Raw genomic sequence first — 13,925 nt, 5'->3', positions numbered from 1 at the left:
ACAAGCAATAATAAAACACCATAAAACTAAAATTAAAACAACAACTGTTTAAAAGGCCCATGACATCAAATAACCAAAACAAATGTAGGCAAAAGATTAGCTGAGCCTGAAACTTTGGTTCCACTGTTATTTCATAAATTGCATTGCATTTAAAATTAATTTAAAGAACAAATCGTGTTATGTTAATCTTAATAAGATTGTAATAAATCTAGCACATAAGAATTTGTGTATTTCCCTCTTTATTGTTTAGAGTTAATTTGCCATTTAATGAAAATACATAAATAGGCCTATCTGCATGCAATTTCAGTCGCGAACCTCAATTTCATAGTAGAGATGCTCAGATGATTTAGCAGTTGTTTCTCTAATACTTATCTCAATGTTTAATGTAAGGTTTTAATCTTATGAATGGCATAAGGGCTGGAGTCTCGATGGGGCCAAATGTCTCCGTTAGGCTGATCCCTCGTCTGATCCACGTTTTGATCAACCATCTCTACTGTCAAAGTGGAAGGACTGAGAATTTCTGTTGTGCGGTAGGATTGTGTGAGGTGACAGAAGGATGATGTGTCTGAGATGTCATCGTCAAAGAGGTCCTCCATGAGCTCCTTGCGCTGTCTGCGAGAAGCTTTCAGCTCATCCTTCAGGTCGGAAACCAGATCTTTAACGTCTCTTATTATAGTGGAGCGTATACCAAACAGGCAGAGCAGGAAAACCAGACCAGCACAGATGCCAGAGACAAAGTACAGAGCCACTCGCTCTGGGAGACCTGGAAAAGATCGAAGCATGTGATGATCATGAATCAATCTAAATTCAAAACATGGCAAAAAACTGCAAATGAATACTGCTCCGCCCTGTATATCATCCTGTCCCGCAGTAAAATGATTCCTTAAAAATACTGGTGTTTTTCAACTGAGCCGTTTGGAAAGCCAATTCTTCCACTGTGTTTTTGTCTAACTTTTTTAAACTGAAACATGCTATGTCTCTTTTAAAAATGATCTACAGCAATGATCATAAATGTACATGCAACACTATAGCCTGGGGTCTACAGGCATCAGTGCACATACCCAGTATTTTTTCAATGATCTCCAGAGAGTTGGTTAAGAGCACGTTTTGAGGCCTGTAGGTGGGGCCAGTGTACCATCCACCTGCAGGTGAGAGGGGCCTGGGCTCAAACACCATTTTAAGTCTGCTTCATGCAACAAAACCTGTACATTTTTCAGTCTTACTCTCACCATGTGTGTAGTCTGAGATCATGAAAGGATCCATTGACCCTCGACCCACATCTTCCAGAAGATACCGGGGCACTAAATAGAAAATTGAAGATTTTTATACGATGCAGCAAATTAGGTCACAAGCAGTAACATCCGGTTTGTCACTTACCACAAGTGAAGGACACGCGCAGGTGTTTCCTGGTGCCCGGGAAGCAGGGGTCCCCGAAGGTTAAAGTATCAGCTACTACTGAGCAGTTGGCTCTGCTGTGACACCTGCGTGACACCTTCCTCAGAGCCGAAGGTGACAAACACTCTGAAATAAATTAAGTTTAGTAAAATGAATTACTGTAATGCGTTCATTATGTAAAGATTGTTTCTTTTAACATTTGGCTCTGGTTTTAAATCTCAGCTCTAATGCATACTAATAAATTAATTGCACACCAATTATTCTCCACTGTGTCTATCCCCCTCGGGTCTAAGCCATTTGCCTATCTGTTTTTCTTTGTAATAATGCATGTATTGTCTCAAAGTCTTATTCCTCCTCTATTCTATCTCCAAGGAGCTATGAGCGAGGATACAGGAAAGCAGCCTTCCCAGAAGCTGTGCAGATGAAAGCCGTTGCTAACTCTGCCCGTACAGCTGACAAATTCATGTGACGCTAAATCTAAAAACACATTTCCTCATTTCCTATCTTTTCCCAAGATTTCTTCCATCTCCCCGATGCTTTCTTGGTAAGACGGACTAAACACAAGGAACGGAAGCAAGTGGAGGAGCTGGGGATTCAATTTAAGAAAGTGAGATCCTGCCTGGGTCACATCCATAGACTGATTGCTACTGGTGCATTTGGAGATCTAGTCAGGAAGACAGCCTCTGATTGGTCGACACACTCACTCAACATATTCTGAGGCTGTTGACAACATAATTATCAATTTTCATGTTGAAAAATTGATAAATAACAATTTAGTTATTCATTTATCCACATTAAATTATTGTACAAAGGTTAAAAAAAGCCACTGCAGTTCCAGGCTGGTTTACAAAGCTTCTAAAAAAGCCTAGGATCTGGTGATATCGTGTAGTTTGCTGTCATATACAACACCCCAAGTGGCTTTTAGAACTAATATTTGTTCCACTATTTTGCCACTAGATGACACTTAAGCGCACTGTTACCGACCCATGTCAACGTGTGATCCAGGTTCCTGTGGACAGTAAGGACTGCCATGCAGCAGGTGTCCAAACGTGGCCGAGTAGATTGCAAGGACAGTCTCGTTTTTACACATGAGCCTCAGACGCTCATTTTCACACACCAGCCTTGTGCGGTGGTGCTCTGAAAAACATATATGGGTACACATAAATTACTAATTTGATGAACATCTACATAAACGTTAAGGAATATTGTAATGGAGTATTTTTATACTGTGTTATTGTATAGTAAAAGATCTTACTTCTTCCACTACTGCCTTTTCCAGGGCTTTTAAACATATCACACTTCCTTCATTAGCCTATTCCTGAAGATAATTATGTTGTCATGTTTAACTTATAAGTCAAAAAGTCCTAAAAGTGACAAGAATCAAGTTAACAGCTACTGAGCTTGCATATACTCAGATACAAACATACAACAGATCACCTGATGAGGAAGACTGTGTGATATGGAGAAAAGCCCTAAATGATCTCAAATTAATATTTTATATATGGGATTTTCTAGAAAATGAAGTACATTGTTTGCAGAGCCTAAACATGCAGTACACACAAACTTAGCTGTTTTATACTTTGATTTATGAACATAAGTACCCTGACACCACCCGTAGGCTACTGTTCTAGTTATATGATTGTCCAGATATTGGCATAGAACCATATGACACACCTGGTCTGCACTTATAGGCCACTAGAAGGTACTTTCTGGTGAGAGGACAGGGGTCCTGCCCAAACACTGGACTGAAGACAGGGATGGTACAGGAGCGCCGATCCTGACACTCTGACAGCACTTTCTAAAAGAATAGTAAAACGTGTGTCGACTATAGTAATCTGCTGTGTGGGTCACAATAGCATTTTATTAAAACAGAGTCATTTCTATACCTCAATAGCAACTGAGGAAGTGCATTCTTTATCCTCCTCCACACTTGTGTTTGTGTTTGCAGAAGGACATAGATACTGGTTAGGAACACGTCGTCCATAGAAAGCCGAGAGTACAGCCACAGATGTCCTCGAGGGACACTCGATGATGAGCGTGTCCCCTTCACAAGCATGAGCTGTGTGGTTTTTCAGGATGGTGTGAAGAAATACTAAAAGAACACAAGGTGATGCTAATTTCATTTCATATATCTGCTGATTATGAGAGATCATGTTTAAGTTAGTCAGCATATACAGGTGGAAAAAAATCTTGGAAAAGGTTATGTCTATTTTCAAACACAGTGGTTTAACATGTCACTTCCATCCCATTTAAATATTTAAATGGTTATAACTCTGACTTACGTCAGTAACAAAAGAAGTTTCAGATTTGCTTTATTACTACCAAGGCAATTGGTTTTCATGCTTATCAAAGAAATGGCTTTGTTCTTATTACTCAATTTAGAAACGCCTTTTTTCATAGTGTGACCTAGATGCTTTTTTTAGTCTTCACAGCTTGGTCCTGGTTGTCGACTGGGTGGTGTTCCAGTCACTGGGTGTAGCTCTCCAAGATGTTTGGACTATGAACAGAACACATACAAACATACAAAACAACAGTCACCCCCCCGCCCCCCCCATGTGTGCTTCCTGTACTCCGTGTGTGTGTGTGTGTGTGGGGAGGGGGGGCAGTACCAGGCACTCCCTCACAATGACCTCTTGTTAGCCCCCTCATGGTCTGCAGCCACACAAAAAATGGAAATCTCTGCTGAGGTCAGACAGAGAGATGCACTACTAATGCTTAAAATAGATTTGTCTCAAACAAATGCTACCTTTGATTTTGTCTGTACATATTGTTACCATAATGTCATCCAACATATTTTATAGCCAGAAGTCAAAACAACTCAACTGGAGTTTATCTAATCCTTTGGAAATATCTAAGTTCAGGACCTGTTTAGCATGATTCTGTTTTTTTCTGCATGAGTTGCACCAGCTGTTTAGAAACCAGGATGTGCACATAAAATTACAGGATGCTTAATGTCTCTCAGAAGCTCCCTATGGGAACCCTTCACAGCTAAAATATAACCCGTCAGCATTTTGACCTTCTCCTGAATAAGCAATAATTGACAATAAAAACACTTACAAGAGAAATCAGGAGCCAAATGTGCGGAGCGAATCTTCAGAGCAAAAAGAATAGATAAGAACAAGCAGTAACTCCATGGCACTGGCATCGTGCATATCCTGCATGACAGATCCTGGGGTTTCATGCCGATGTTGTTGTGCTATCGACCGCCTGGGAGAGGGCAGTCAGTAGGTCAATGATGGCATTGTGTTTACAAGAAACAGCCTCCCCTTTAGCAATAAAAAAAATCACAGTTGACTGCAGTTGATGTCTAAGGTCCAGTGTTGCTTTGGCTGAGCTTGGTGTGTGTATGTGCAATTAATCTGTGTAATCTTTGAGTAGTCGTGAAGACTAGAAAAGCACTATATAAATACAGTCAATTTATATTTACATTTACATTTAAACTCACAATATGAAACAACATCTTTATGCTAGAGCAACATGCTGCAAAAAAACTGTGAGGTGACTTCTTTTTTAATTAGTTGTTGTAGCTTGTGGCTTGAGTATAAGGACAAAGTTTAAACAGATTGTTTTACATTTTGGGAAATGCACTTATCAGCTATATTTTAGATTGTTTGTTGTTCATGTCTGCGTGTTAAGAATGGAGCACAGGAGCTGCTGCTAGGAGGCTATAACTTTACGTAAAAGACTTGAAGCAGCGGGAAACAGTTAACACTCAAGCCCTGTTTGCGAGGGACTACGATTACCAGGGGACCACATGGGATTTCCAAATTATTGTAAATTTGATGAAGTCCAATTCACACCAATGCAGTTTGTTTGTAGTTGAAGAGAGCCAGAGTAGCTATTTCCCCTTGCCGCTATTTTTTATGCTTAAGTGTATTTTCCAAACTACCGAGCTCTTCTGTAGTCTTGACCTTATGTGTGTGTGTGTGTGTGTGTGTGTGTGTGCAAAATCAAGACTCATTCTCTTGGACTGGGTTTTCAACAGTGGGCATCCTGTTTACGGAGATAAGGCACTTGTTTCCAGGAGGTCACTTCCAGCTGCTGTGTGTCCAGTGGAGACATGTGTATCTCTCTCCTCTGTTGAAGAGGAATGGAGAAGGTCATTGACAATTTTTTTCTCCAGAAATACTCAGGAAATCTCTCTTGTTGAATGTCCTCTCTGCTTATCCAGAATCAGTTTGTTTCAGTTTACTATAAACGCTGTGATTTTAACCTTAAATTCCTCTCTTACACAACCCTTGTGTGTGATGGCTGTTGTCATACCAACCAAACACTGATACATAACACATGTGAGGTTATTCACCACTGATGACATTATCAGCAATTGCAGTCACTTGTGATGGTGAATCAAAATTAATATCTGAATGGCACTTCAGACATTTATCACACAAGCTCCAATAAACACTCCCTCCATAGCAGCGGAGTGGACATTATAATGGAGGCTAGGCCACATTTTAATCATGTGCGTAAGTAAAAGTGACACTCCCACCTTATACTCCAGTAAAATTCCATTCACCTCCCACAGGAAGTGTCAATAAAGAGACAAATTATTGTTTTAAACTGTCTACTTGAAGGATGGGTGGTACCACTGTGTGGAAATGGAGATTAGCTTTCAGACATTTGGGAAATCTCAAGCCATAACCTCCCTGACTTTGTAGATATTTAAAAGGAAAAAGGAGGATGCTTTTTTCTCTTTCTCTGCCATTTTTACATTCCCTCTGATGGTGAAGTGTTATTCATCAAATTTCCAGGATCTGTTTGGAATTTGATGGGTTTGTTTTTCATGTCACGGAGCCAAGAAAAGCGGAGTACAGAGCCTCGTATCCTCTGTTTTAAATTCCTTGTGCTGCATTGCATAACTCTGCCCATGATGTTGGTCTTATTTCTTTAGGGAAGTATTAACCACGTTAAGACGTGGGGATTTTGTCATAAAATTTCCCTTCCCCTATTTACTGTAATTGGAAACATTACAAGAAGCACAGATACTGAGCTGAGCTTTCACTCTCTCCCAAACTCTCTGATGACATGTGGTTCATGAGATGAAAGTTAACTGCCATATTCATTAGTTTTTATGATTATATTTTTATATCATTAGTTTTTATTATTATTTTTATTACTAATTACTACATAGAACAATAATTGTATTCAGTGTGTGTGTGTGTGAGGGGGGGTGAGAGCCTTAAGCTGTAAAGCACAAAGCTTTCTTCACGCCTCAACAACTCATGTACAACAAGTCAACAATGAAAAGTAACATGAATGTTTTTCATTTTATGCCCAAAACTCTGAGGGGATTCCCGTTGCCATGATGCATTGCTCAAAACCCCTGAAATAAATATCCCGTCATTGTTTGAAAAGAATGGTGACAAAACGCAACTTGACCTTTTCCAGTGGAGTAGATAACATCCTACTATTAGCAAAAAAGCGGTGGTAGTAATATTCAAATCTTTTTTAATCTAAAGTAGCAATATAATGTAATATTGTACACAGTGTAAAGTACTCCATTACAAGTAGAAGTCTATATAAATATTATCAGTAATATGTATTCAAAGGATGACACATAAAAGTGATCACTATGCAGAATTGGTTCATTCTTATTTTTTCTGTTTTTGGATTATTATTACGTATGCATTAACCTTCACCCAGCATTCTATTGTTGGAACTGGTCAAGATGAAGGTTATAATACATTGTCATTGTCTCCATATGCAGCAACAAAATTGCTTTGATGGTAAAAATAAACCAACAAGTATGAAAAACAAAAAACAGGTAGGAAATACAGTAAATAGCTGTTGTATTAAGTAGCCCACCAGTAAAGCAGAACAAATTATAATACATACAAGGGTAATTTGTATACACAGATTAAATAAAAATGACCTAACATCTAAAATTGGTCTATAGTTGTCAAATAAATGTAATTGAACAAAAAGTATTTCCTTCTATCATGTGGTGAACTCACAGTACATTAAATATTGTACTTATTCTTGGCATTTGAGTAAATGTACTTAATTACTTTATCCCACCGACTCTATTCTGCCTTTCTTTATTCAGCTATAAATTACATTTTAAGAGAGCATTAGGTGGATTTTTGGATGTCAAAACGCACTGAAGCAAAGACACATTTTGTGATTTTTACTTTATCATTGCAGCAAAATATGCCCATAAATCTCAATCAAACTTACAAACACACACCAAGAAACTTTTAAACTGTTTGTTCGGGTATTTCTTACATTCCTGTGTTGCCAAGACAACTTTCTGCCTCAAAATTAGATTAGGTGTCTCTTCTGTTTGCCTCAACAGTGAGTGATTTGTGTCAAGTAAAGTCTTGTTATATGAAAAGTGCTCCTAATCTATTATTCCCTCCATATCTAACCGTGTTGGAATGTGAGTGGCCCAAATGAATTGTCTGATTGTGTGTCTTTTGAGTCATATGCTGTTATCAGTTCTTGTGTATTGCAATGAGCAGAGGAAACTATTTTAAGCTGGCTTTGGGTATATAAGAGTGAGTACCCCGCCCATTTTTCTCTGGATCCTCCCTCTCCCCTGACTTGTGAAGTATGTTCAGAGCGATAGCCTCCAAGGAGCCCTCAGACAAAACCTTACCAGCCAGGAGGTGTTACACTTTCTCCTGTCAACCACGACCACAGAGACACTTAAAACCAGAGCAGCACTTGTCCAAAGGCCCTCTGATCTGATTTCTTTCTGTCCAACTCTGTGGCTGGATTTCTGGGGTGCAAAAACTTCAGGAGAAGCTTTGCCTGGAGCAACGTTTAAAAATAAAGGAAAGTGAAATAAACTCATTTAACTTTTGTTGGGACAACATGGCACTACGGCAGAACTCTGACAAGGAGCCAAGCATTGAGTTGTTCATCAAGGTGAGTCATTTCTTTTCAATTTTACTAATTACTTGTAAGAAGAAGTTGGCTGCAACATGTGAGGGAAAGTCAATTACACCTGAATTCACGGTTCATAGAACATCCTATTCAATTCTACATGAAATTTGTCCTAGTTTTCCTGTTATATTTTCTCTCTTTTAGAGAAAAAGATAAAGGATTTGCTGCCCACTTATCAGCATAGTAAAAGTGTGTGTGTTCATGTATAAACAATCAGAGGAGAACTCCATCTACAGATGCTGAAATGTTTGTATCCCTGCTGAGGGTCACAGCACATTTTTTATCAGGGAACTCTGACAGACCGTGCACCTTATCATTACACACCCAGACAGAGCTGAGAGCATTGAGGGTGACTGGGCCCCAGCCTGAACTAGGCACACCCACTTTACTCACACACACATTCAGATGTATAGTCCTGTAGAAGCTGTATAAATAAACATTAATTTTTCTCATTTCTCACCTTCTGTTGTTGCCTAAAGCCAACCATTATCATAAAGGATCTCTTCATTTTCCACAGATGTGATTTTGTTGATGGCATCTGTGCAGAGACAGTGTCTTCTGATACATAAAACAGAGACTTTCCTCTCCCATTAGTTGTTTGTTCAAGCAACAATCAAAAGCGTAAGGAAGAGGCAGGTCGGGGTCATCCATGTGTCAAGCAAACTTGGAAATGAAAGTAAACTGTTTTTTTTACTTTACAGAAAAAAAGGAACTATCGTACATCACGTTCTGCAACATGTGTTTAACCAGAAGTGAAGTAAACTAACAAATGTACATGATTTTAACCCAAACTACGCTACTTTTCTTGACGTAACTGGATAGTTTTTGTGCCTAAATGTAACCAAACTGCGACCATTTCACAACATCAACATGTTTAAAACCGCAACTTTTACATTCTGTGGTTTAGATATGAGGATGGAAAACGGCCCTGTGTGGGTACAAAGCTATAGAGCCAGCAGATGCTTAACCTAGCATAAAGGCTGGACACAAGGATAAAGATTAAAAAAACTGCCGACCACCACTTCTAAAATTTACTAATTTATGCGTTATATCTCTTGTTTAATCCGTACCACCGAGTAAGTGTAAAAATGACATTTGTGGTTTTATGTTGGGTAATGTGCAGATTTATTTGGATAATGTCCAGCACATAAACCAACAGATTCTCAGTCCCATTGAGTAAAATACAGACGCTTGGTCATCTTGTTATTGTCGCTAAAAGTCTCCTTCTGCATCATATCTAAACGTGCTTTACCTAAACACGCTTGGTCGGGACTATTGGTATCAGTTTTAACACAGTTATTAGGTTAGGGAAAAGGTTGTGGTTAGGATTACGTTTCCATGACACGCGGGAAGGACGTCATGGCTGTGTTTAGGAAACGCAGAACGGATGTGTTGCAATGTCTCAGTGTATTGTATGTCATTGTTAGTGGCTGTTGATCATTTCAGAATATAAAAAATAAAAAAAAAGATATTTTACCACAAAAAAAGAACAGCAGAAAAGAAGGTTGGGTTTAGGAAAAGAAGAACAGGAGGGTTAGGAGAATTCATACTATACTCGCTGCCGTAGTTGCTCTTGCTAATCTCCCTGGTGCTTTCTACACGCTGAAGGGTGCTTATTGCCTCGCTTTTGACGCTGGCAGCCACTGTCCAAACATCCGTATTTTAAGAGTTCGGAGTGAGAACGGGTTGCATAAACCCCTGTAAAACAGTGAATCATGAACCCTCTAATTTGTTATGCTCTGATTTGTTATGTAGTGAGCTTTAGATGTGTTCGTAGGCAGTTTTTCTCACCTTTGAACGTAGCCAGGCTAGCTGTTCCCCCTGTTTTTAGGCTTCATAATAAGCTAAGCTGCTGGCTCTACTCATATTTACCGTACAGTCATGACCGTGGTATCAAACTAATTTAACTTTCATCAAGAGAGCAAATAATTTCCCAAAATGTCAAACTATTCCCTTTGACATCAAGAGGGGCAATGAGGGAGGAGATCAAATGTTAGTGCCTGATGTTTTCCACTCCAACACAATGCCTGCTTTTCCGTCCATGAGGAAACTGTCCAGACTCGCCTTTCACTTCCAAAATCACTTGCTTACTGGCCGACAAGAAAAGAGATATTCTGACTGCTTCACTGGCAAAACAACATTTGTGGCTCATGTGGTCAAAAAGCTGAACATTACTTTTTGTGTTTTTCAGGCTGGACATGATGGTGAGAACGTGGGGAACTGTCCCTTCTGTCAGCGGCTCTTCATGGTTTTGTGGCTGAAAGGAGTCAAGTTTACAGTGACCACGGTCGACATGAGGAAGTAAGCATCCCTCCCCATTTCCTGAGCATCTGGTCACGGGTACTTTCACATAGAAGTCCATTGAGCAAGCAAGAGAAATTAAGAGCAATCTAAACCATTTCTCACTTATGAATAGGTGTGTTGCTCACCCTGTTTGACCAAGGTTAGAAGGAGGAGCTTGTGAAGCCAAAGTGTACAAAGAGCTGTCTGTCGCTGTCAAACAAAACCCTTCTTTAATTGAGGCTTTATTCTGATAATTTTTTAGGGTTATTACCTGTGAGCAAATAAGACCAGGAAATTTTGAAAGGATGCTGATAATTGAATGATTCAGAACACACACACACACACACACACAGGCCTTTTAAACAGCCGACCACTCCCAGTGCTGTGTTTTTTCAAACTAAACCAACAGCCAATGTTAAAATCATTAATCCACAGAACCACATTTGGTTCTGGCAGCCTCGATAACTAACACGCTCTAAGTTTTGACGTGCTTGATAAAAGTCTGATTGAATGAACTGAATGACTACTTTCTAATTCTCTTCCTCCAGGAAGCCAGCTGAGCTCAAAGACCTGGCCCCCGGGACCAACCCTCCTTTCCTCCTCTACAACGGCACCCTCAAAACAGACTTCATCAAAATTGAGGAGTTTCTTGAACAAACATTGGCCCCTCCCAGGTATTGTTGTTGCGCTTAATCATTACACAGGTATTAATAAGGTGTGATTTTGATGATGGCTTATTCTCAATAAACAAGTTTACTCCCAGGCTTCTCCTTCCTACTCTCACTCCTGCAGGTATCCTCATCTCAGCCCGCTAAACAAAGAGTCCTTTGACGTGGGTGCTGACATTTTTGCAAAGTTCTCTGCTTTCATCAAGAACAGTCCCAATAACGCCTGTAAGTTGGACGCTGTTGTAATGTTTTCTTATTTATTCCCACCTATATGGATGGTGAGATATTATGCTTCAGAGGCGGATTTTTACTTATGTTCAGTTTGACGGGATTAACCCATTACAATCCATTGTATTTTATAAACTAATCATAACGTGTATACAATAAGTTGATCTACAAAGGAACAAGTAACAGCAGATGTTAAATGTAGTTTAGTAAATGTGTAAAGTTGCATCAACCGGAAGCGCTCACATAACGTATCTCAAAAGTACTTTAAAATTGAAAATACTTTATGTACTTGAACAATGTACTTACTGGGTATTTAATTTACCTTACAGTTTACCTGTAGGTATTTACACCACACAAAAATAACACAAAATATCTCTGTGTTTTTGACCCGCCAGTCCATGAGAAAAATCTGCTGCGGGAATTCAAGCGCTTGGACAACTACCTGATCTCGCCTGTCCCTGAGGAGATCGACCACAACTCCAGAGAAACCATCACCATCTCCAAGAGGAAGTTTCTGGACGGGGACCGCCTCACCTTGGCTGACTGCAACCTGCTGCCCAAACTGCACGTTATCAGGGTGAGACAGAGCATCAGTTGTGTTTTCATTTTGGTAATATCTCAAATAGTTTAGTTTTTTTTTTGTTTCCTCTCTGTTTAGGTGTCTTACTTGACTTTCTTGAGTGTTTGCATTTTACGCTACTTTAAACTTCTATTTCACTACATTTCAGAGGGGAAATATTGTCCTTTTTATTCCACTATTAATTTATTTGACCGCTATATGGTTACATGTTATTTTCATGTTCAGAATTTACATAAAAATCCAATGCATTATTAAATATTAAACCAGTGGTTTTCAACTGTTTTGGCTTGTTACTCCTTAAAAAAAACAGCATCTGGGGCAACTTGTGACATTTCAGATGTCTATGAGTTGATAAATAGTTCCACCATAGAGGGATCTGTCCTCTAATTTGAGATAGTTTCATTTAAATAACTGTTCACGGCCCAAAGGGGTAAAATTCTACAATATTTCACCACAGAAAAGCAAGAAATAAGTTAAAGTAGAAAAGTGTGTATCATAACTTTATTTTCTCTTTATTTATTTCTCATTTATCATCTCACGACCCCTCAGATGTATCTTGTGACCATTTGAAGGGGCCCAACCACTAGGTTGGAAACAACTGGACTAAACTACAGAACTGTGTATAAGAACATGGTAACAGCCGCTGTACTCTGTACTATTTAGACTTCAGGGTCAAGCATTATCATATCACAGAGACATGTTGTCCCTAAAGTTTGAATAGTACAGGGAACAGAGATGCTTTGTACTTTACACATATTCAGCCTCATACATGAGTCACTCTGAGTCTAGGGTTTACATAAAAAAATAAGAAATGTGTCTTGGACTGCTATAAAACAATGTACTAATGTAATTTATAATAATACATCAGTTACAACGGCCAATTTTCTGCATAATGAATACTTTTACTTTCTATACTTTATGTTAATTTTGCTGATGATACTTACATACTTTTATTTTTACAGTTTACTTTCATTGTTGTATACTACTTTATACGTTTACTCCACTGCGTTGAAAAAATTAAATATTGTATTTTTTTATCCACTACATTTATATGACAGTTATAGACTTCTCAAATTAGGATTTTAGCATAAAATATGATACATTGTTTGAAAAAACATTAAACAGTATAGCATAGAACATTTTCACATTGTTGTATTTGTACTTTTACTTAAGTAAAATATCTGATTACTTCTTTTCTGATCTGAGTACTTCTCTATGTACCTGTAATTTAAATGTTCCAATCCATTTATTTCAGGTTGCTGCCAAGAAGTACTGCAACTTTGACATCCCTGCAGAGTTCACAGGCGTGTGGAGATACCTTCAAAATGCCTACGAGAGAGAAGAGTTCAAACAGACGTGTCCAGCTGACATTGAAATTGAGAAAACTTACTTTAATGTAGTCAACAAGAGGAATTAAAACCTTGATGCTCTGTCCCATTTTTTACTCAGCGTAAGCATGCATTTGGAGATGGTGAACTGTATCGAGCGCTACAACCTGCAAGAATAAACTGTGGCCATGAATCAGACACTATTCCACCTTAAAACCTTCACCTGTTGCAGTAAGACTTTGGGACATGCTGAAGCAAAACATTTTACTGGTTGTATGTATTGACTGTTTATTCCTAGTCACTTAGACAGATGGTATCTTTATGCCACGTTGAAAAGAACAAATGTGCAATTAACTGTTTATAGTGTAAATAGATATTTTTCCATGCTGATGATTCAATCCTCTCTCTATCGCACTAATAAAAACATTGATCAAATTCAATGGTCATAATCTTGATTGTTGTGTGCTGACTAGTGATATTATGTTCCCTTAGACGCCGTCCCGCTGACGGGACAGTTTTCTCCAGAGAGAGAAAACGTTTTCTCCACTCATAAAT

The 13,925-nt window shown here is 38.8% G+C and overlaps 2 protein-coding genes across 2 annotated transcripts; one reads left to right on the top strand and one right to left on the bottom strand.

The window, feature by feature from the left end:
• Window positions 1–58: 58 nt before the first annotated feature.
• LOC116696734 (protein eva-1 homolog C) lies at window positions 59–4,571 on the bottom strand. Its single transcript, XM_032527881.1, is given in 9 exon segments — window positions 59–763; window positions 1,062–1,142; window positions 1,230–1,301; window positions 1,378–1,521; window positions 2,380–2,532; window positions 3,070–3,193; window positions 3,282–3,487; window positions 4,453–4,523; window positions 4,525–4,571. Coding segments are annotated over 9 exon segments (1,266 nt in total). The 5' UTR covers window positions 4,557–4,571; the 3' UTR covers window positions 59–380.
• A 3,358-nt stretch (window positions 4,572–7,929) lies between these two features.
• Window positions 7,930–13,810, top strand: clic2 (chloride intracellular channel 2). The gene is made up of 6 exons (XM_032527914.1): window positions 7,930–8,265; window positions 10,475–10,584; window positions 11,115–11,240; window positions 11,359–11,459; window positions 11,858–12,039; window positions 13,298–13,810. The coding sequence occupies exons 1-6, from the start codon at window positions 8,212–8,214 to the stop codon at window positions 13,457–13,459; spliced, it is 735 nt and encodes a 244-aa protein (XP_032383805.1). The 5' UTR covers window positions 7,930–8,211; the 3' UTR covers window positions 13,460–13,810.
• The last annotated feature ends 115 nt before the right edge of the window (window positions 13,811–13,925 follow it).

The sequence above is a fragment of the Etheostoma spectabile genome, chromosome 10, assembly GCF_008692095.1.
Source record: "Etheostoma spectabile isolate EspeVRDwgs_2016 chromosome 10, UIUC_Espe_1.0, whole genome shotgun sequence".
NCBI lineage: Eukaryota > Metazoa > Chordata > Actinopteri > Perciformes > Percidae > Etheostoma > Etheostoma spectabile.
The sequence above is the reverse complement of the archived record's forward strand: the minus strand, read 5'-3'. Positions and strand labels throughout refer to the sequence as shown.